The sequence below is a fragment of the Pagrus pagrus genome (assembly GCF_965226575.1).
Source record: "Pagrus pagrus genome assembly, chromosome: 11".
NCBI lineage: Eukaryota > Metazoa > Chordata > Actinopteri > Spariformes > Sparidae > Pagrus > Pagrus pagrus.
In genome coordinates this window covers 18,420,645-18,444,489 of record NC_140195.1, presented here as the reverse complement: position 1 = coordinate 18,444,489, position 23,845 = coordinate 18,420,645, and the positions used below count along the sequence as shown (strand labels likewise).

General features: G+C 43.0%; 2 protein-coding genes across 3 annotated transcripts in view; one reads left to right on the top strand and one right to left on the bottom strand.

Moving 5' to 3' along the window:
- The first annotated feature begins 82 nt into the window (after window positions 1-82).
- Window positions 83-19,327, top strand: noc2l (NOC2-like nucleolar associated transcriptional repressor). The gene is made up of 18 exons (XM_084365985.1): window positions 83-251; window positions 677-820; window positions 923-1,106; window positions 1,190-1,430; window positions 1,654-1,744; window positions 1,854-1,932; window positions 2,089-2,199; window positions 2,753-2,866; window positions 3,178-3,366; window positions 3,561-3,700; window positions 5,289-5,400; window positions 8,018-8,131; window positions 10,134-10,235; window positions 10,556-10,699; window positions 13,409-13,522; window positions 13,775-13,907; window positions 17,220-17,318; window positions 18,991-19,327. Exons 1-18 carry the CDS (start codon window positions 232-234, stop codon window positions 19,125-19,127), a joined length of 2,268 nt encoding a protein of 755 aa, XP_084222111.1. The 5' UTR covers window positions 83-231; the 3' UTR covers window positions 19,128-19,327.
- Window positions 19,328-20,406: 1,079 nt separating this feature from the next.
- Window positions 20,407-23,845, bottom strand: part of samd11 (sterile alpha motif domain containing 11) — a 52,525-nt gene continuing 49,086 nt past the window's right edge. The window contains exons 11-13 of one of the 2 annotated variants that reach the window (XM_084367990.1): window positions 23,564-23,697; window positions 22,347-22,457; window positions 20,407-22,101 (exon numbers count right to left, since the gene is read on the bottom strand). In XM_084367990.1, coding sequence (XP_084224116.1) covers window positions 21,829-22,101; window positions 22,347-22,457; window positions 23,564-23,697 — 518 coding nt within the window. In that variant the 3' untranslated portion in view covers window positions 20,407-21,828. The remainder of the gene's footprint in view (window positions 22,102-22,346; window positions 22,458-23,563; window positions 23,698-23,845) is intronic. The other variant, XM_084367991.1, reaches the window with a different exon arrangement.

The window sequence follows — 23,845 nt, the reverse complement described above, 5'->3', positions numbered from 1 at the left end:
ATTCAGATTCATTTAAGTATTAATGATGATTGATTTTGATTTGTACATTCATTAGGAAGAAATTATCCAAAACACGCCTGTAGTGCTGTTTCAAAACAGTATGCTTGAATTATTACATTTTAACAATCAGTCGAAAACAGGATAACACCCGTGAAACATAAAACCAACTCTTCCAGCTTGCACCGATGGATTGTGGGTATTGAGGTTGGATAGTCACGTTTTGGATCCAGCATGGCAGGGAAACAGAAAAGGTACGTGGAAATTGTCTTGACTATTTGCCGCACATTTTGAGTTTTAATAGCAAAATTCATGTTGTTCGTATAAGTTAAAGTGTTGTCAGTCCAGTCGGTGAATAAGAAGGGTTTGTGCGACTCGTTTTAGCTAATACGTAGCCATGCGTGCTATTACAGCTAGCTTAGTTTTGGGGGCTCTCGGACGCAGCTAGCTTAAATCAAATACCAGCCACATGTTTAGTATTTTCCCCTCGATAAAAACGTATTGTTCACAAATGGTAAAAGAAACGTGTGCGGCTTACTAGCTAACTGACATGCTAGATGCTACAGAACAAAATGTTGTATTGAAGTTAGACCTGTATCAAGTTTTCACACAAATGTTTGCCAACTTACTTCATCTGTTGAACTGTTGTCTTTTTTCTTTTTTCTTTCTTTTTTCTTAGGAAATTAGAAGACCTCAGTGTGGATGAGTTCCTGCTGTCAGGTGGGTTTGACTCTGCAGGTGAATCTGAAGAAGAGACTCCCAAACAGAATGGACTCAATAAAAAGAACAAGAAGAAAGATCTGAAATCTGCAGCCTCTGAGGCGTGAGTATTTTGTTATGGGATCATTTACTTTTACCCACTGTGTCATTGTCGCATTGATAATAGTTGCATATACAAACCTCATTATGTTGTTCTTCCTTATAGTGATGCGAAGAAGAAGGGTAAGGCCTCTGAGCACAAGGAGCAGCTGTCCAGGTTACAGAACAAAGATCCAGAGTTCTTCAAATTTCTGCAACAGAATGACCAAACACTCCTCAACTTTGACGACACAGACAGCTCTGAGGATGAAGATGAGAAAAAGTACCACAGATTGCCATCCGCACTGGAGGTAGGCTGGCTCCTTGTGTGTGAAATGATGATAAGTTCTCTTGAGAAATCAAAGATCCTCATACTGTTGTACTTGTCATGCAGGAGGCCAGCTCTGGTGATGAAGAGGACGATGATGAGGGCCAGAAAGTTTCAAAGAAATCCAAGAAGGCAGTGGAGACTATCAAAGTCACAGATAAAATGATCAGCGAGTGGAAGGCGGCCATGAAGAAGGAACCCTCAGCTCGTCTCTTCAGAGAAGTCACCCAGGCCTTTAAGGCCGCCGTGGCTACAACCAAGGGTGAAGGAGGCGGTCAGTGTCGGTACAAAGTGGCCGACAGTTCAGGTAGGACACCATGTTTGATTTGAGATGCACAACATGTATCAGCCCAATACTGGGAGGGGACGATAATCTGAAGCCAAATTGCTTTCATTTACTGATACTGTAGGTGGTGGTATGCACCTTTTGAAGTTTGTTTTTGCGATCTGCCAATAAACACAAAGATTAGAGGAAGAAAACTTTAGACTTCATGAATTTACAATAATCTCTTTCCATTTTCTGTGTGCAGTGTTCAATGCCTTGGTCCTGTTCTGTATCAGAGATATCTATGTGGCCCTGCAGAGGATGCTCAACCTGAAGCCAGAAAAAGACCAGAAAAAGTATGAAGTGAATGTCACATCTGCTAATATTACATCCTGTTGATAAGTCCTAATGTAACTGTGGATACACGGTTCACCCCTCACTCTGTTCCCTGTGTTTTCTTGTCAGGCTGGTGCTCCCATCGTCGAGTCCAAAGTGGCAGAAGAATCAGATCGACATCAAGATGTATCTTGGTGGAGTAGTTCAGGTTTGTTTAGGTTTTCTTACTTTGTTCTCTGCTTCATGTATTCCTGTGAGGTCGATAGAGTGACATACAGTAGATAACGTGTAGAGATGTACATGTAAACACTTTTCTTTGCATTTTGAACGCATCCTTGTATTGACTCTCACTCTCCACCTGCAGCTTTTATCCTGTTTAACAGAGTCTACAGTCATCAGCGCCGTCTTGCGGCACGCCAACCAGCTTGTGCCTTATTACCTCTGTCTGCCCAAACAGTGTCGTCACCTGACTAAGGTAAGATGGAGTGTTTCAACTAACTCTGTAAAATAGTTTTTAACATCATTTTTTATGAGGGATTATAATATGGATTTGTTTCAGCTGATAAATTTAACATGTTACCTGCTTCTCTTGGCTGATATGAATAAGTTGGCTGATAATTTTACATTTTTGTATTTTGAGTAGAAGTACCTGTTGTTTATGCACACCTGAGCAAAGATGGATGATTTAATATCCCAGTGCTCTAAAAGTTTTGTTGTGTGAAAACTGAGCTTTTTCCCTCCTCTTTGACCTCTTGTGGAACGTGTCTCGCAAAAGTTGTTGTTGTCGTCTTCTTCTTCTGGTCTCAAACCAAGTGTTAGGGTTAGGTCTTATGTTGTCTACCACCACCTACTGTACTTGATTGCTTGTTAAGTCAGTGAAAGCAAGTTGGCCTCATATTGTCAGCTCTGTTCATTGGCTATAAAGTAATTATTGCTAATTGATAACATCAATTTCTTGTTATCGGGCCTAATATATGTCGTGCATCCCTTCTTTAAACTTTAAAGTCATCTTATGTCTTTGCTTGTAGCAACTGATGAAGCAGTGGAGCACAGGGGAGGAGACGAGTCGGGTTCTCGCCTTTCTGGCCCTCAACAAAATCTGCAGACACAAGCAGGAAACGTATCTTAACCCTATTGTCAAGGTAAGCTAAATGCAGAGTAATACAGAAATATAAGGGTCAACAGCAGACTGTAGTCTTTATTTTTGTGTTTATTGTATTTTTGTTTTGTTTTTATCTTGTTTAATTTTTACTCAATCAAATCAAACGCAGAGGGAAAAAACGCCCCTTTATTTTTGAATCTTGAGCTGCTGTAAGAAGGGAAGTTCCCTGGTGTGAGATAAACATTATTAAGTATTCTTTTTTTTTTTTTTTTATCATTCCTGATGCTGAAAACCACACCTAGCCACATTTCATTTATCCTGTCCCTATGGTGTTTTTCTTCCTCGTTTCAGCAAATGTACATTTCCTACGTACAAAACTGTAAGTTCACGTCTCCCAACGCGCTGCCATTGATCAACTTCATGCAACGCACTCTAACAGAGATGTACTCCCTGGACACACAAGCCACCTACCAGCACGCCTTCATCTACATCCGACAGATGGCCATCCACCTTAGAAACGCCATGACAATGAAGAAAAAGGTTGGTTTTTGACTACATGTATGTGCTCAGGGAGATGGTTTGCTTTGCTCTGCTTTCTGCTACGTTCATGTTCAACACATCAGCCTGATGTTTTCAATAGCACATAACTGAATGAACGCCTCAGAGTTCAGTTCTTATGGAGCCTTTATAAGCACCTATATTAAGACACTGACTGTGTTGTGTCGGATCTGTAGGAAACGTACCAGTCGGTGTATAACTGGCAGTATATCCACTGTCTGTACCTCTGGTGTCGGGTCCTCAGCACCCTGCACCCCAGTGATGTCCTCCAGCCTCTCATCTATCCACTCTGCCAGGTCATACTTGGCACCATCAAGTGAGTAATATGTACATGCAAACTGCATTACTGAAAGCTCTTTTAGACTTCATGCACCTGTTGGATAAAATGCATTTATAATGTTCAAAAAGTCAAGCTTCCCAGAGGTAATTCTGTTACCCCATTAAGTGAATAATCCATTACAGAGTTTCCCAGGTGAAGTGGTCTGATATTTGTTGAACATTACTGGTGTTCTGTTATGAAATGAATGCAAGTAATTTCCGAGCTGTTGTATATAGATGCTAATTGATTTAGAAGGCATCGTATAGTTTTGTTTTGTTTTTTAATATAGTTTTTGATTGATGAGTTTGACGTTTGTTTTTTAATATAGTTTTTGAATGAATGAATAAATGTAAGTTGACGTTTGTTTGTTTTTTTTAAAAAAAAACAAATGTAATGCTGTAACTAACAGTAATTTTCATCTTTGATTTAATGATTGTTTGTATATTGTACCAATATAAATGGCAAAAAAAAAAATGCACATCACAATCATGATTCATTAGGGCTGCAGCTATTAATTATTTTGGTAATGGGAGTATCCTAGCAATTATTCTAGCGATTAATCGCACAAGATATATTACATGGGCTGTAAAATAAATGTTTTCATTAAATTACTTTTGCTTTATTTGAGAGCAATAGTTCTATTGTATACAAAAGAGAAAGTAAGACAGGTCTCTTAAATGAACAAGTAGCTGGTAACCTTTTCTGAAAATCAACATTTCTTTTGCTTGAATTGCAATACCTGTCACTACAATGTTTTAGATATAACTATATTGTCTTTAGAGCAGCAGCAGTAACATTTACAACAGCAAAATCACTCTAAACTCCCGACATCAAAACAGTGTAGAAAGAATGAAGAACACGTACTGTTGGTAGAGGGAGGAACACATTTTAAGGCACTGGTACCAAACAAACTAAGCTAAACTATATAGCTATTATATACAGGCAGTTTTGGTTTAAGCGTACTGCTATGTTGTTTAATAACATTTCGCTATTAGCCGTTGTGCTTGTGTTAAACAGCAATGATGGATGAGAGACTGTGGACAGGGCAGGTTAAAATATCCCTTTCTCCATGTTTGCATGTTTATGCTTGTTGAACAGGTGTATTGATTAAGTACTGGAAAGGTTTTGTTGCACTTCTAGTCACAAATATTGTTGCTGTCAACTGGAGTAAACTTCAGTAATCATGACCTGTGTCACACCACTGTCTCCATCGCTGCATCTCTGCTCTGATGGTCACGACTCTGTGTGTGTGTGTGTGTGTGTGTGTGTGTGTGTGTGTGTGTGTGTGTGTGTGTGTGTGTGTGTGTGTGTGTGTGTGTGTGTGTGTGTGTGGGAACTCAAACCCCGTTTGTGAGTTTTTTATGCAAACAGAATGTTTAATAAATAATACTGAACATTACAGTACGCGTCCAGTAACAGTCTTTTGTTGATTATCTGTTAGCCCGAAAACTGTAGCAAAGAACATTTGTCTTGCATTAATTTTATATGCAGTGTAAAATCTCAGTTATTTGTGAAGCCACCATGTTGCTGTACATTTTGCCAACAGCAGGTGGAGACATTGACCACTGTTTTCTCCTCTGAACAGACTGGTGCCCACATCAAGATATTACCCTCTGAGGATGCACTGTTGCAGAGCCCTCACACTGCTGTCGAGCAGCACCAACACATTTGTACCTGTTCTGCCTTTCCTCTTGGAGGTAAGACTTCCCGTCACCCCCAGTAACCACCAGTCACAGTGGATGAATGTTTATCTGACAGGATCATTTTGCAGAGTTTCCAGCAGCCTGAAGTGTTTCCCTGCACCGTTACACCAAAGTGAAAGAGCTCAAATAGTTTGAAACAATGCAGTATAAACAACAGTCAGTTGGTCTTCTTTGTCACAAGTGGAAACAATGAAAAGGTAGATGTGATGAAATGTTCCGTCGGTGGTTTGCTGCGGAAAAACATCAGTGGCGTATGAGATGCATTCTGGTCTCAACGGCCACAACTGAAGAAGCTCAGGAGGAAACACATCGAAAGGCTAGGCCTGTGTGTATGTGTGTGAGAGACACCTTTGTTATCAGACCAATCACAGGTCACCAACTGACAGCATTGTCTCTGGGTCAGGTGTTGAGCACGTGATTGTGCGGTATGCGTCGTGTATGTGTGAGCGAATGTGTTTATGCATGGCGTGGGGGCGGTGTTGTGGTGCGCCGGAGGAGAACAGCGTGCTGGCGACAGCGACTAGCTCGGCCTGCTGGGAGTGGCCAGTGCATGCATGTAGTGCGTGTGTTTGTTTGAAAGTGCGTGTGCGTGCAGCAGTTTGACCGAAGCGATAAAAGCTTGGTTGTGGTTTACACTCTGGTCCTAACACGCTGTGCAGACCACATCCTCTCTGCCTAAGGCCCACTCCCCACCTTCTTTCTCTCCCCCCACACACACGGAGAGCCCCCTCCCCTAACCCCCAACAGCAAAGCGTGTTTATTTGTGACGCACGATATTTCCTGTTTTTTTTTCTCCTTTACTGTTCCCCTTGTTAAAGGCAGGCTGAGGTACGCTGCTACTGTTTTAATTAGAGCAGCAGAAGCAGCCCCTTCCTCCTGTGTGTCTGTGCCTGTGTGTGTTCTCGCATCTCTGAGGGGGGTGTATGATTTGGAGCTTCCTGCTTCAGTAGCTGTGTATGTGTGTGTGTGCGCGCGTACATGCGTGCACCAGGGTTGGCCCATGCCTTCCCACTTCCCCCTGGCTCCCCCGCAGACCGCCACCACATCCTATGTTTGTACAGACAGCACCGGCCAGGAACGTTGCTCTGCTTCGCACACTGAGCGCATTAACGACCACACACACACACACACACACAAACGCACAGAAATACACAGAGATACGGGGAGTCAGAAATAGCTTGATACACAAATACAAGGCAGAAATTCACTTGCGCACTGTGGGCAGATGTGAAAGCTGAAGCTTGTAGACAAATAGCCCACACGCTGGCTAGAATGTACTTTCGCAGACAAAGATAGAAATGTGTCATCTCGGTAACGCTGCAGTATGTAAGATTAACTGTAAAGATGATAATTGAAGGACACCATCAACTTATCTGATGAAATATTACTGCATACTGTAACTGTGGTTGTTTCTTGGGTCCCTTATCTTGATCTCTTTTCAGGTAAGAAGGAAAAACATTGACTGTTTTTGACCTTTTGTAGGCCACCAGCTTGACCTTTTTGTTAGATTCCTTCAGTATGGGGTGTGTCCTGATGGAATAATTATGACAACAGTTCAGTGATGAGGGGAGTCATCCAAAAAAAAAACAACTACTTCCTTTACAATAAATATAAGAAGAAATAACAGTGTAAACAAAGGTTATCGGGTCACATGGTGACCTAATGTTTAGCACTATTCTGTGAAGAGCTGCAACGATAAGCGTTCTTTTTTTTTTCACCAGTTATTTTGATAATTTTGTAAGTGTGTGTGTCTGTGTGTGTGTGTGTTGTGGTGAGGCGAGGCTAAAAGGAGCAGTCATTTTCCCTGAAGAGGTTTCCTCACCTTCAAACAACTGTTACTGGAAATTATTGGCTTAGTGCTAAATTAAATTATTAATAGGCTGACTTGTTGAAACGGAGTAATGCATTTCGTCTCCTGTCCAACAGAAAATAAGCAACAAGTCCATTTAAAGTCTGTTTTCAGAGCTTCAGAGTCATGAAAAGGTTACACACACATTTCTCTCCTTACTGCCGTAGTTTTGAACTCAGTTAGGCACTGTAGTACAGCTGCAGTGATTCATCGATTAATTGTCAATTTGTTTGCACCAGTATGGAAATTATGGGCCGTTACGATGCCGATGTTTAAAATGACTGATACCAATATTTTTACTTTTCTTGGTTGTTGTATTTATTCTCCCTTTTCTGTTAAGGGAACAAAGAAATCATCTGTATTGAAGCTGTTTTAAAGCCATTCAGCCCTTCATTACACTATCTGTGAATGAGCAGTCAATGAGAGTCAACCATACAAATTTATCAAATGCTATTTAATATAACCTTGCCCTCGAGCACATTCACGTGGCACTTTGCCAGAGTTGTGGAAAAGTAATGCAAGTATATGGATGGGGTCTGTGGGGAGGTGAGACATTTACAGAGCGCAAAATGAATGAGACGCGACAGATTAACATCGGCTAAGGACATCGGTGAATGCCACCTTATTTGCTGATAAGCCGGTGTCGGTTGGCCACCCCCATATCTGCAGATTCTGGTGATGGCCGAAAAATCTGTGTCCCTAGGTGTTTATGAACAGTTTTGTCTGAGTTCAACATTGCCGGTTTTTGTCTTTCCTTTATAGATCTTCCATCAGGTGAACTTCAACAAGAAACCAGGGCGAATGAGCAAGAAACCCATCAACTTTGCAGTCATCCTGAAGCTCAGCAAGGTCAACCTACTGGAGAAAGCCTACAAGGTGAGTGGTGACTGTGTTCCACCACCATGACGAGTATTTTGGTGTGTGTGCTACTGATGTTTCTCGCGCTGTGAAGGAGCAGCAGCTGATCAGATGAGCGGTTCAGGTCTTAGTGAATGTTATTCTCATGTCGCTCCCTGACTCTGTGTGTTAGCCTGCGTGTGTACATAAGGGGATTGAGGGCAGCGCTGAAAGCCCCTTGTCAGGGCTCTAAAAGTGGCCTTCGGTCACCACGCTCAACGCTGCAGCCAAGAGGATTGTAGCACGGCCCTCTGGGATTATCCCCCACACTCCGCTCGCTAGGGCTGTTTTCACTCTGTCACCTGGGCAGCTGCCACGAACCCCTGCCGCGATGCACTCACATCAGACCTGACTAAACGAGCACTGATCTGTCTAACCCCGAACACTTCATAGAAGAAATGTTTGCATTTATTTTCCCGAAGAGAGGAGACGAAGCAGCTAGTACTGTAGGTTTTGTGTTTACTTACTGTAGCCAAGTGTGTGTTTTTTTGTTTTTTTTTAAATTGCACATGAATCAGTCAAGTACAGGATGTCATAGGGCTCCATTAAATACATATAGGGTCCATCCTTCAGTTGAGAGACGCAGTTTTAGGGGTAAATTCCTGCAGAGGTTGTATGAAGATTCAAAGCTTCTCTTATAAATGATCTCACTTTTGCCAGCTGTTTCATAGGCTGGTTCTAATCTGTTGATGCTACACTGTTAATACTTTGAACAGTGTTGGTTTTTCTTTGTCTAGCGTGTTGACGGGGGGTTTTATTTCCAACTGCACGATCTGCAGAGTAACCTGTGAATCCCCTCTGTTGATAAGCCAGAGGTGACCGAGATCAGGTGATGGTTTGCATGACAGCTAAGCTTAGCCTGGTAATCAGATCACCATTTCTTGTAACCTCATTCATTCTTTCATTCTTAGATCCTGTTAGTCAATATCTGTTTGGGAGGGAGAGTTATTTTGTTTTGCACTTGCGGATGGACCACTTTACTTTTTTTCCATGGATCACAGAACATCAATATTAGTTGAGATGTTATTTCTTAATGTGGGCTTGCAACAACAACTAATCACGATAGTTTCTTTTACTGTTTTTAATTAATGTAGCTAGGTAGCCAGCTACTGAGCTCTGATCGCTCCCCTAACGGGTGGAAACAGCCATCAGTGGGCACTAGAGCAGATATTATCAGCTGATACTGGCCTGTTAGAGATATATTGGTATTGAGTGTTGTCCATGTGTATGTTGTCCAATATACGCAGATATGAAAACATTTTTTTTTTACAAAACATAATTCAGAAAAAGATGCTTGGGTTAATTTATAATTCCAGTCTGAAGCCTCCTGAACTGCCCACAGACTCATCAGGGCTGCCCCGATAATATCAAACAGACTTGATATTTACGATTTAAAATCTGGATGAGGCATCCCAGAGCAGCTGACGGTGCTGCCAAGCAATGGTAAACATTCTAGCCTTTGAGGCTAACGTTACCTAGCATACTGCTTTTGATGGAAACTTCTAATCTCACCTCCACTTCCCACCAGGCATTACTCCCTCTGGTATGATAACCTTATCTGTAGTGTGTGATGTGCCATTATTTTAAAATCTTGTAGGGTGTGCATGTTTAAGATTAGAGAGAGGAAAATCTGTTGAACTTCTCCTTATGTGTGCAAATTCAAAATTGGTGAGAACTATTAAAGTCCTTCAGTGTGAGCCACGCCCCCGCTGCTGCATTGAGCGGTGTCCTGTTTATTCAAAATGTATCAATATTGAACGTGCTGTGTTTCCAAATTGCACCAAATTCGACACTGCACTTCCTTCTCAGCAACAAACCTGGACAGACAGACAGGCAGAGATTCCTTGCGTCATCGTTAGATAAGACAAGTATCAGTCTCGATGTGTTGTGGTTTCTGCAATTTTGCACTCAATTTACTGCACAGCAAAGAGGCAAATGATAAACTGAAGTTTAACGCATCTGCTTTTCTGCTGCATTTCAGGACGGGTTGATCGACCAGCTGTATGACTTGATACTGGAATACTTCCACACTCAGGCCAGCTCCATCGGCTTCCCAGAGCTCGCCCTGCCCACCGTCATTCAGGTAACACAACTGATCCTGGAGTGATCGAGGTCTGGGAAATGAAATAACTTTATCGCCCCACATTTACAGAACTTCAACATTTTTCAGTCTGAACTAATGAGGAAGCGATGGTACTGAACATCCTTCCAGAGTTTAAAACCTGTTTGCAAAGATGATTCAGGATCTGGTTCAGGATCCTGCCAGACTGAATCTGCTCCCCTCTGGGGAAACAACCACAAACCCTCCTCTGCTCTGCCTCAATGCACCGTATGTGCAGATGGGATGATCCTTTACACCAGTTCCTTCTTTCTCATACTCCCCCTCCCTCCATGTCCCTGCAGCTGAAAGCGTTCCTGAAGGAATGCAAAGTGGCCAATTACTGCAAGCCGGTGCGCCAGCTGCTGGAGAAGGTACAGGAGAACAGCAGCCACATCACAGGACGGAGACAGAAGGCCGCCTTCGGAGTGGCCGATGCCACCGCTGTGGTGAGTGTGTGTGAGAGAGAGGAAGACGAAGGGAGGGGGACCGGAGAAGACTGTCTTGTCCTGATTTTACAGGCTGGCATTCCCGAGTCCTCATTTTACCTCTTCTATATTAGTATTTCGTGTCAGCTCTTCTGTTTCCTAATATTAAGTTTTTTTGTGGAAATAATCTTATAAATGCAGACAGGTGCTCGTCCATCAACACACAATTATATCTGTGAGCTTAAGATGATGTAAACGCATCAAAATGTAATCAAATTAGTAATAGAATTCTTAATAGCTTTAAAATGTAGAAATTGTTGTTTATAAATTGATAGCATCTTACTGATTTCCTTTTTAAAAAGGTAACAAAAATATTTGCAGTTGTCATTATAGATGGATGAAGATGGACATCAGGAATATTTATCAAAGGCTGCAGAGTCAAATGTTTTTAACTGACTCATAAAACCTGCATGGACTCATCTGTTTTGTGACCATCGAAGCTATTTCTGCATTATTAGCTCAAGATTTAACAATATCCTAGTGTGTTATTATGTAGTTTAAATATTACATCAGTAAAAAATATATTGCAGTCCTGTAGCAATTATTGTTTCATGTAACAATATGTTTTATGATTAATCTGTTGTCATGTATGATGGTTTTATTGCCTTCTACTCATTGATAGCAACACTTTAATTACACTGGGGCAAATTTCATTATTACTTGATACACGCTTTTTTATGAGTTCACCTCATCAGCCCTCATACCACTGTTATGCTCCGCTACTGTGAGAGCCACAGTAGCTAACATTAGTTTACAAATGGAGTCATACATGGAGTCAGCATTAACTAAAAACAGCAAAGAAGTTGCACAGAGCCCCTTTTAATGTTCAGCTTTGAACCCTCGAATTTGGAATTAAAGTCTTTAATTAAATCACAAGTTTGAAAATTTACTCTAAAAAGTATTGATTCACTTATTTTGTGCTTACCTGAGATCTCGAAACTGATCTTGCCAAGATGTATTCACAGTAACGGAAGAATAAAACAATCAGCAAAACTCAGATTGGAAATGAATTAGGCTGAGGTCTGTCCATTTGCCCCACTTGGTTACACATAAATCGGACCTAATGAGGAGCTGTCTGGTGTCACTCTGTCAGCTCTTGACTTGATGGTGTCAGCCGCTGTGGTGGGTGTGATCGGTGTTCACGATAATTGACGACAACCAGCTCAAATCCGCTCGACTTGGAATTCTTTATTAGTCAGTCTGAGTTTGACTCAGTGTTCTCTGCTAAATATAACAGTTTCCACAACAATACAGCGTGATGTTAATGTTTTTATTATTTAGATGAGTCATGTCTGCTTGACTCAACACTAACTTGTAGGTGGTGTCTTATCTGATTGTTCTCAAGAAGCATCAGCAACAGAGCAGTGTGTTTTCAAACAGAGCTCTGACAAAGTATAAACTTCTCTTCTGGGCTCTTGTCCAGTTGAACCGGAGGCTGCATGCCGCCCGACAGTCCTGACCGTCGAACCCTGCTGTCAGCGATAATGGACGACACTTCCTTGCATAAACTCTAAGTCTGGTTAAAATGACCTGTGGTTATTGGAAGCTCTTGTGGGCCTTTGAACCAGAGGCGCCTCAGCCTTAATGAGCAGCCATTAGTGTGTTTTCTCTGTTGACTTGTTGTCTGTGTGTGTGCGCGCTACCTGTCCACACACATGCTTTTATGTGGCTTTGCTGCTGAGAGCCCTGACGTGTAGTGCTGATTAATATTTAAGAGTGTTTAAGGATGAAATTAAAGAGGACGGTCTCTGTGTAATTTAGCTGATGAGAAAATGTGTGTGCGCATACACACATGAACGGACAGACAGCGTGGCACCGCAGCAGCGCCAGCTCCTGTCGCCACGGCTCTCTGCTCAGCGGAGGCTGTCACCATGGCATCCACTCCCTGGCATCGTGGCAGCGGTGGAGGTGGTGTCACCGCAGGCGGAGGAGAGCAGGCAGCCCTGCTGCTGCCGCTGCTGCTGTGGAAAAGGCCACGGCCCCCCTCCGGCCACCAGCCCCCCACTGACATGTCACCCAAACTGAGAGCTAGCCTAATTAACGATGCCCTGCCTCCATCCAGGTCGCTCTCATGTCTGCTGTCTTTCTCTGCTGCCTGTGTGAGAAAATGTTTTGTTTTCTGAGTCGCCATTCCGGTTTTGTTTTTTCTTTGTGTGTGTGTGTGTGTGTGTGTGTGTGTGTGTGTGTGTGTGTGTGTGTGTGTGTGTGTGTGTGTGTGTGTGTGTGTGTGTGTGTGTGTGTGTGTGTGTGTGTGTGTGTGTGTGTGTGTCACCCATCTTAATAGCCACACGGCAAATTGTGGTAAATGTGTTAAGCTAACGGGCGCAGGAGGTCGCGGTCTGTTCGCTCTATTGGATTTGTCGGTCAGATAATGTGATTTCACCTAATCAATATCATCCACAAAGACCTTTAGGGGCTGGAGAAGATCCGCTGGTCTCCCCTTTCAGGCATCTTCAATCTGTTTTCTGCATCTTCTGATACAGATCACTGTCTCGTCTGTCCAACTCTGTCTCAATGTGAATTTGTGGTGGAAAGCCAGATCATTTTACAACCTGAAAAATCACCACCAGCCTGGATATTCATGCTCAGGGAGAGATCTGCTTGTTATTTAACACACTATACCCACACACACCTGTATCAACAAACTTTAATTTCCATGTCCTCCGTCAGGCGGCGTGGGAGAAGCAGATCCAGCAGGAGGGGACTCCCCTCAGCAGGTACTACAGCCAGTGGAAGAAGCTGAGAGAGAAGGAGATCCAGCTGGAGATCTCTGGCAAAGAAAGGGTAACTATCCCACCAAAAAACCCACCAACATTCGCCTCATCCCACTCAGTCATCATGAATCACTTCTTGCTTTTTCTTTATGAGCGTCACTGTTACCCACAAGAAATTCTGTGTTACATAAATCATGAAACAGTCATGGTACAGAGTTAACTTTTACTGGCAAGACAATAAACTTATGATCACTGTCGTTAACAATGAAAGCAGTTCTGTGTGTATTCACCCTGCTGCTGTTTTTTTGTGTGTTTTGTAAAGATGGAGGATCTGGACCTCCCTGAGATCAAACGTAGGAAGATTCAGGACAAGAAGGTGGAGGACAAGAAGGAGTTCAAGGATCTGTTCGAGTCCGACAGCGATTCAGACGATGATGACGGACTCAAAGTCAAAGGCAAGCTGACTCACATGCTCTCCTCACTTATATGTTGGAACAGAAGGCTATGATGTCTTGGCCTCTAGGGGGCTGTGTTTTGTTGCAGCCTGGTCTAATACCAAACTGAAAATACTCCATTATTAGTAAAAGTCCTGCATTCAAACCATCTATTATTATCAGCAACATTTATTTAAAGTAATACATGTAAATGTAGTTATGCAGAAATCCCTTTTACTATTATATCGGATGTTTTTGGATTAATATTGCTGCTGCGTTAATGTATCTTTCGCTGCTGTAGGTGTTAATTTGAACTATTTTACATACTGTTGGGTATTTTAATCTGCAGTGACGCATCATATACTATAAAATCATCATATGTGTGAAGCGCCGCTGTCCTGCGAGAAACCGTGCATCTCTAAAAAAAGAAACTTTTCACGAGCTCGAACAAACCGCTTTCATTCAGTTTATTTAGCTGAAGAAGTCGGAGAATTTTCCCAACCCATAAAGGAACGCTGAATCTAAAGGATTATCAAGAATGGCCAAATAAGTCATGAGAAATTATAATTGGAAAAGTAGCTCGAGTTGTCAGACAAATGTAGTGGAGTTTAAATGCTTAATTTTATACATTGTCCAGTGTTTCATCGACACAAACACTCATGTAAACCAAAAATCTTTTAATTGATGAATTGAAGCGGCCCATCGTCATGTTTGTTTGTTTTTCTCCTGCCGTTGAAATAAGCAAGAATTAAAAAATCAAGCGAGTATGTCTAGCTGGTTAAAAAAAACAAAGTGATAATATTCATCGATTGCCGTGGGCATAAAGGAATTATATAAATGTTTCCTAATTCTATTTATAGCATCAGTTTAGAATTTAGTGGCTTCGAGAGTCTGAAGATTTTGGTTGAGGCACCTTGAAAGTGTTTTTTACTCTTAAAGCTGTTTGAACCCTGCAGTTAGATTCAACCACTGTAGCAGCAACCACGAGGCTCTGAGTTACAGAAAATTAAAGGGCATGTCCATTATTTTTTTTGTTTTTGAGGTTTTTATATCATTCTGTAGCTTCCCAGTTGTTCCTCGTGTATTCAAATTAGGGACGCCAGCGCTAAGAATATTTTTGACAGGTTTCGCATGTCTGTCAATAGGTTAATTTGCATACACAAACACAGTACACTAACAGGAGAGCAGTCAGAGGTAAAAATGAAGCATGCTTAAAGAAACTCAGTCGGAACATTTCCTCCAGACAGGCAACAAAGTCAGGTGTAAGCCAAAGTAGTAGTAGTTTAGTAATACTTAAGCACTATGCTGCACCACATTAAGAACAACTACCCTGCTGCCATGTCCGAGGATGGCTCACAGCCGAAGATATATGTTGCCAGTCAGTTTGGTCGAGGGGAAAGGATTCAAAGAATTTTGGTAACGGTAACTCGAGCACAAGTACGCTGTGACATCTGGCACACGTCAGACAGTGTGCCAGATGGAGAAAACACCTCTTGTATTTCACGTCATTTTGCTTTTTTCCCCTTAATAATTAACTGGTTACTTACCAGTTGATGGGTGTCAGCTCTTCTGAAAGCAAAATTAACCAAAACTGACATCCCTAATTTCAAAAAATACTATTTTCTGAAGCCTTCTGAAAACTTTTTCCCACATAACATGATGTAGGTTTCTGCATGATGGCGTTGCTACATATAGACCTCCTAACCTGGCTTTTCCTTCGTGACCGAGAGCTGCAGGTCTGTGTACCCGCAAGAGAGCGCTCTTTAAATCCCAACTTAAACTCCAGAGAAAATCCCCTCCCGTCAGATAGTCTGGTTCTCTGACCACAGAGAGGAACCGTCGGCCAGTTCCTCCTTTAACCCGAGTGTGTCTTGTCCTGACGGGGTCATCCACAGGTCACAGGCAGCTGCAGCCTCGCCTTTACAACTTCACACTCGGACACGCTCCAAGCTGAAAAAAAGCCTTCCGCAAGGTCACAGAGGAGAGGAGTAGGCGGCAGGCAGGGGGAATTTTTTTTTTTTTTAAAATGCATCTGGACTTCATTGTAGGGAGAGTCCCCACAAACGGATGGGCAGCTGCCGGCAAGCGTCGGGCCCCCGCCTCTTACTCTCTGTCCCCCCCCTACTCCCTCCCCTCTCACGCGCACACACATGAACTGAAACCCCCCGACAGGAAGTACAGGCTTGGATCCCAGCGGGGGATCCTAATTCAAACCAGTCCAGTGGAACAGCCAGAGGTGGCCGCTCCCACTTCTCTCTTTCTCTCTCTCCCTCTTCGCTCTCTTTCATTCTAGCTCTCTCGCTCTCTCTTTCTGGCTCCGTGGGCTTCAACCAGCTGCCCCCGCATGTCCTCGCAACACGTGCACACACAAAGACACACACACACACATCTCGATGGAAGCGCACAAGCGCACACCCACCACCTTCTCGTCCAGTCTTGAAGAGCCAAAAGCTTTCGGGCAGCTCACCAAAGCTCTTTGTGGTCTCACACACTCCCGGAAAGAGGGGGAGTGTGAGTGGAGGGGGGCTGATGATTTAGATTGATGTGTGTGTGCGCGCGTGTGTGTGTGTGGTAATAAGTCTTCCAGGTCATTTGGGGGCAACCTCTAAGGTACTTCTGACCTCTGCTAGCACCATGTGAGCTACACAGAGTGGGAGAGAGTGAGAGTGTTTGTCATCTTAAATATAGATAGGAGGGGTAGTACCCGATGTTTTAATAGACATTGTTTGTGTGTGTGTGTGCACATGTTGTGTAACTCTGCGTGTGTGTGTGTTTGCAGGAAGTAGCTCTGTTTTGCTTCTCTCTCCTCGACGCCCCCAGCCTCTCATCACACCTCAACTTCAAAGCCTGTGGACCCCAGTTGTCCCTTTGGCTAAACACACACACACACACACACACACACACTCACACTCACACACACTCTCTCACACACACACACACAGTATAGTACAACACAAAGTCAGAAAAACTCCCAACTTCTCTCTGGCGCACACACCAGCACACACGCCGACTCTGCCATCATCATCGTAGCCGTAGAACCTGCCTGCTATCTCCATTTTGCTATATTTAGGCCGTGAGCATAAGATGTCTGAAATTGCCGGTAGTAAACTGTCATGGGTGTTTGTGCAGCAGCAGCAGCGGCGGCGGCGTCTGTAATCGACTCTCACTTCCATCTCAGGAGGAAATAGACCGCCTCTGATGCCTGGCCCACATATAGGTGTCTCCACAGTCCTCAGACGTCAGCGATGCACCAACGCAAACTCAGGAATGAAGAAAGTTACACTAGACAAAATGCAGTGCATTGTGTAATGATTTTCACTTTCTTCCCCTCAGGGAAAAAAGGCAACCGTGGCTCAGATGATGATGATGATGATGATGAACTTGATCTGTCTGACATGAGTGACGACGAGGGGATGGTGGGCGGAGACTCAGGTTGGTGCAATATCAGCGTCAAGCATATAGAGGGAACTAATCACATTTTAAAGTTTACTGTATCACTGAGTACTCAGAAGAAGCTGTATTATCATATTATCAGGGCATGTATATACACACTCATTAGTACGGAGGCTGACAGGTATAAGAGGCTAAACTCTAGATCATTTTTGTTGCTGAGATAGATAATTAATCAGTTAGTCGATGAATGATTAATTGCCGGTGATATTAATAATGGATGGATCGTTTTACTCTGGGAAACTGTAAGGGACATTTTTCACTGTTTTCTGATATTTTATAGACTTTATTTACACATTAAAGGTGCTATTTGTAAGAAAAGTCTATTTTTGAGTCTCATTCCCAACTTGGAGGTCGTTTTTTTATGTGACCAGTTGAGAATGAGACTCGAATCAACTTTTCTTACAAATAGGACCCTTTAACAGGAAATTAAAAGAAGATTCAATCATTAATTGCAGCCCTGCATTTGTATATTGAAATGACAAAATCATAGATCAAATGAATAACCTTTGCACTGAAATTCTTACTTTCTAATTTATTCATTGAATTCCTCGAAATACATTTATTATGTACAAGCTGACAGAAACGTGTGTCATGCTTTAAATTAATTTTACAGGATTAGATGGATAGATGGATGGATGGATGGATGGATGGATGGAATTGATCCTGAGGGAAATTTGAAAGAATTTAAGAGTAAATACAAGAATATAAGGATCAAAACACCACAATGAAGACGTAGTCCAGCCACCACAACGGTCATTTTTCTAGAGTATTTGCAAACTGACGTACTCTAACTGCAAGGTATATAACAATGTGACTATTGCCAAATAAAGTGATTAAAAATTAAATAGTGTAAGAACAACTATTACTCTGAGTGTGCGAGGGCTACTATAAGGGATATAGGGCTGTAACGAACAGTTATTGATTAATTTGTTGATTATTTTCTCAATTAATTCATTAGTTGTTTAGTTCATAAAATGTCGATCAGTGTTGTTTCCCAAAGCCCAAGATCAAATGTCTTGTTTCGTCCACGAGCCAAAGATGTTCAGTATCATAGAAGACTGAAGAAACAAGAAAATAATAACACTTAAGAGGCCGAAAACAGAGAATTACTCAGTTATCAAATTAATTTAATAGTTAACAACACATCGATTGATCGACTTATTGTTGCAGCTCTCTGCAAAGTGTTTTAACTGACCAAAACAGAAGACGTATCCACATAGGTCAGTCCAAAAGTCTAAATAATAGTGTATGAAACCAGAGCAGCATCAAAACCTAATGAGAAAGTCTAGGAGAAAAAATACGGTGACATAATATTCATGAGAAAAAACTTAGTTATTCTGTATCACCTCTACGTAGATCCTCCTCCCATTTCACATTAATAAGCATTATATAAATTGTATAACACACTATAACATAGTTGTAAACAGCTCTAAGTTTTTATTAATGTGTTGATCAACAACTGTAACTGCGTTGTAATAATATCAAAAGCTTTAATAAGATAAAAATGTTAAACGGTAAGTTAATAAACACTTTTTTATTATTACTTAATTTCTGTGTGTACGTATCAAAAATCTAACCTCTGTACCTGCCACGCTTCAATAATCCCATTTGGCTGAATGTGAAGTTAAAGTGCTTCCTGTTTGTTTTCTAGATGATGATGAGGACGACGAGGGAGATGACGAAAAGCCTTCCAAGGCTCCTCAGCCGCTGTCCTCCTCTGCTCTGATAAAGCTGGCAGAGGGAGGCGAGGATCTGGTGGAGGACCTGGAGCTGTCCGATGACGACTGAGCTTCACGGACGCACACACACACGCTCAGTTGCTCTCAACCTTACCGACCATCTATATGACAAATAATGTTGGACTTTCTATTTCTATTTTCTCTCCTTTTGTATTTGGTATTATTGGACCTGTACAGTGCAAACATGTTAATGGTGTAATTTTATTAAGCATTGAAAATGTAAAAGAAAAGACAGAGTTCAAAAATCCACATTGGTTTCCTGTTTTTTTTTTTAAATTAATTTAAGCGTGTACGAACATTTTGATGCACCTGAATCAAGTCATTTGTGTCCTCCATACATGTGCACACCTGTAGACACCCTCGGGCTCTGAGGACGGGCTATTTTGGAGAGAGCTCATGAGCCTCGCTGAGCCGGGCCGAGCCAGGCTGGGCCGGCCAAGAGGAGGAGGGGGCTACAGAGAGGCGGGTGTTTAGCCCTGAGGCGGCAGTGCTGTGCCAGGCTGGCAGGGTGGCGTCTGATGCCGTGCCAAGACTCTCTGCCCAGGTGGTAGAGCAGCAACACAGGCTGGTCTGTTTCTGTGCCAACTCCTCACCCACCCCCCGCCCAGACCACTGTCTTTTCTGTCTGTGTATTCACATGCTCAGACTCCGCTTTCTTACTCCAACTTATCCCGACTTCGCTGCACCAGCTAAACTAAACTAAAGGTGATACCAGCCTTTTGTTGCGTGCATTCATTGGTGTACAATGCAGGGCAGGTGAGGTGTTTGACATGGATTTAACCGCCACAATGGAGGTATGATTTGAGAAACACTTTTGTGGCGTCGCAGTTCCTCTGTAGTCGTTTCAGTGAATACAGAATCTTGTGGTGCAGAGGCCCAGCCTTAAGCGAGGGGAAGTCCCAGTGGAGTGAGCAGAGCGCACTGCTTCAGTGTGAACTCTTTGAAGGAGGAAGGTACGAGTGAGTGGGGGCTGTTCCTCGTTCTGGTTCTGTGTGTGTGTGTGGGTGGATGAGGAGGGTCAGGTTTATCCCCACAGGCAAGGGAGGCCTTGGCCTGCGGCTGAACCTCACACTCTGACAGCTGGTGTTGACCTGAACTGTGCCCCCTGTGGGTCACCTCCCCTTCACACACACACACATCAGGAGACTGCACACTCCCCCCCTGCACGTTTTTACACAAGAACCACAAACACCTGAGGAGGAAAAGGCGAATATACGTTTGACGCAGACACGAGAGAGAAAAGAGAAAGCAGAGAAATTTCTTTAGGATTTATTTCACCTGTGTGGTGAATAGAAAAATAGGATGAAGACAAAATTTTTGAAGGGAAATCTAGAGACCATTTTTAATTCATTGCTTGCGTAGTTTTAAAAAAAAAAAATCCATAACAAATTCAAAACATTTGCATTAAGAGCTTTGTGCCTTTCTTTTCCCTGCAACCAAGAGAAAACAAAGTAAGAGTATCTTTGGAATCCATCTTAAGGGCTAATTATAATACATATCATAATCTGCTTTATCTACTACATCAAAAGTCCTATAAATATTTTTTTCCTCATATTTATATGCTGAAGTAGCATTCATCAAGATTGGAGCGTCTTTTTAATATTACACTTTTTTTTAAAAATGGCAGAACAAAAAGAAGTATGAACAAAAGTACCACCAAAGTTCAGCAAGTCACATTTTTCAGTAAAGAAAACCTTATTCGTGCAACTACATTTAACAAAAAGTAAAAGTACCACGTATGTAACCTTCAGGATATTTTCATCTTAAGCATGATTCTGTACAATTTTGCATGTTTTCCCTACCTCCCACAGTAGTCAACACAAGCGTACAATGTCACGAGCCTCTTCTCAGTGAGGCTTCAGCATTTCACCAACGTCTGTAAGCGTTTGTATGTCACCTCAAATACAGTCCATCACATGAGGCACTAGCCTAGCATTTCCCTGTTGGATCAGTCTTTCTCTCAGACCATTAATGCAAAAAAACAAGAAGCAGACACATTGTGAAACATGGTTCCAATTCCACACGTCCGGTCATCTTTGGTATCGGGACAGTGGAATGCATAGTTGCAGTGATAAGAGGGAGCTGGTCAGATCTGGTGCTGCTCAGCATATGCTTCAACTCTACAAAAGACAGCTCCACGCTGCTTTTTGGCCTCGGGGAAACAGGCGAAGAGAGAGAAGGAAGGAAGGGAGGGAGATTAAAACAAAAAAAAAAGAAGAGAGTAGAGGCGTCTCTTTTTAATTCCTGGGTTCTGCAGGGCTTGTGGTGAGAGCAGTCGGAGAGAGAGAGAGAGAGAGAGACAAGAGAAAAGGGGGTGTGAGTGAGTGAGCGGAGCTTCCTCCAGCCCAGGAAGGAAGGAAGAGTTTCCGCTAGCGTCTGACTGTCTGACTTGCAAGAATGTCGCATTTGTGGCAGGGCTTCGCTCCTTTTTTTTTGGCAGGCTGTCTGTGACCAGCTGTCTCCTTTTTCCTCTTTCTCTGTCGCTTCACGTGTCTCCCTTCCCCAACCCACTTTGTTTGGATTCTGCTCGGCTACAGCCACTGCAGAGGAACTCAGAGGCTGATTGGTTTGTCGGATACGGTCCAGCTGTCTTTTATTCCAGTTCAATATTTTCCCATAAATTTCAGCGAAACGGTCCAGAGGTGTGAGGGGGATCTGGGAGTCAATCTCTCTGGTTCATGTTCCCCCTTCACACCCTCTATGGTTAGTTCGAGGCAGGTCTGCCCTCTTCACCCCTGCCTGTCCCTCTCCTACGAAGGAGTTTTGGCTTCGTATCTTCCCCCCACCGCAGAGCCGTTACCGTTTTCCTGCTTGGGAGAGGAGCACCCTGGGTTGGGGCCGCTGTACGGTGAGGAGCTGCTGCTGGTGGAGGTGGGTCTGTGGGGCAGCGACAAGGGTGTGTCAGACGGCGTGGTGAGGAGGTCCCGATCCCGTTCTGGGGGGCGCAGCGCAGCAGAAGGCGGAAACGGGAACGCCAGCGGGAATCCAGTCATGTAGAAAAACCTGCCAACCCGGCGCGCCACCTGAGGAGACGAGAGGAAACCATACGAGTGTCAGCTCAGCCTGTCGAGTAATGACTAATGGACTAATGCTGTATTTTAAACAGAGAGAGAGAAGAGAGGCTGCAGTCTGTGGGGCTGGCTACTTCAAGGGAATAATCTAAGCTACACTAACGGTTCATCTTGGGCCTACGGACAGAAACATTCACACACACGACTTGTCCACTCGCTCACGCACAAACACACACGCGGGTCTGTGGTGTGTGTACCTGTGAGCGGATCTTGAGCGCGGGCCCCAGCTTTAGTCCCATGGTGTTGAGCAGGTGCTCCTCAGTGAGCAGCGGTAATGTCTCTCCATCGATGGCCTGCTCCCGAAACACCTGGCGGAGACACAGCCGCTTCAGCCCCGACATATACACACTCACACAAACCTACACGTTCATTCACACAACCTACAAAACAGTGGCTCTGTTCCAAAATGTTACACAGCCAGTTTGAGAGGGAAAGCTAAAGATTATAACCCAACGCTTTTACAATAATAAATGTGGTCTAATATTGTCTTATCAAGCAACATATCAGATTTTTAAACTGTCTTTTCGCATACTTTCCACATGCCTGTATGTGCATTAAAGGATAACTGCCAATTTTACACAATAAAGTGTGTTTACAGGTCTTGGGGAGCACTGATTCATAGGTGAAAAAAGTAATATAAAGCCTTTTGTGGCTGCAGAGGAAGCTGCATGTAAAGATTGGTGGCATTGCCCTTTAGTGTTAATGATCACTGGAATCATTCATCGGAAGTCTTTGATCGCATGACGTCAGCGTAAGAGGCGAGAGAGGCAGATTTCACAGTCTTGCTTTTTTGAAAGTTCATCTGAAGCTAATGAGAGAAAATTTCTTCTCAAGAAGACTGTATTGTATGTCTAACCCACTTTATTCAGTTGACTCGGACAATTGTCGCCTCTCATTAGCTTCAGCTGAACTTTACAAATCATTTTTGCATGGAACAAGATTTATGGCTCTTTTACATTGGAGCCACAGGAAACGCATCACACAGATTACGATAAGATCTTTAAACACGTAGATCATCATGTGAATATTGGTTTACTACTACTTTTTCTTTTTTTCGATTCATATTTTTTGTTGTGTTTTTTCGTTAAAGATAGAAAGATACATAACACTGGTTCACTTTTCTCAAATTCTGGATATCGCATTTTGGAACAATATATGGATTCACACACACACACATTTCATTCACACAAATTACAGGATGTACACGTACATGCACAACAAGAGCATTCATGCACCTGCACACGTTCACAATAAACATGAAAAAACTGCTGTGTAGTGCTTCTACCTACATGTAGTGATAAGTACTACAGTAGTGCTGCAGTATGTACTACATCTTGGTCACTATTCTTCTATGGTTATTCGTCAGCCTGCCCCTGGCTTCCTCTCTCCCTCCTCCCTCTCACTACGTCCTCACCTGTGTGTATTCAGCACATCCGGCCAGGCTGCTTATGAAGCCGCACACGTCCTCCACACTCCACTTGCTTATGTCCTCCACAGGGTTTGCTGTGGCCGAGTCCTCCCCATCCATGAAAAGACCTCCCATAGAGCCTGAAAGAGCAGCAGTGGGTGAAAATGATGTGTCAATATCAACACAGGGTACAGAGTTGCTATTCAGGCGGAGGATCCTGCTGCTGTTTCAGACACCACAGACACACATTTGAAAGTACATTTTGTTTTGTTCTGTTTAGTTATGATA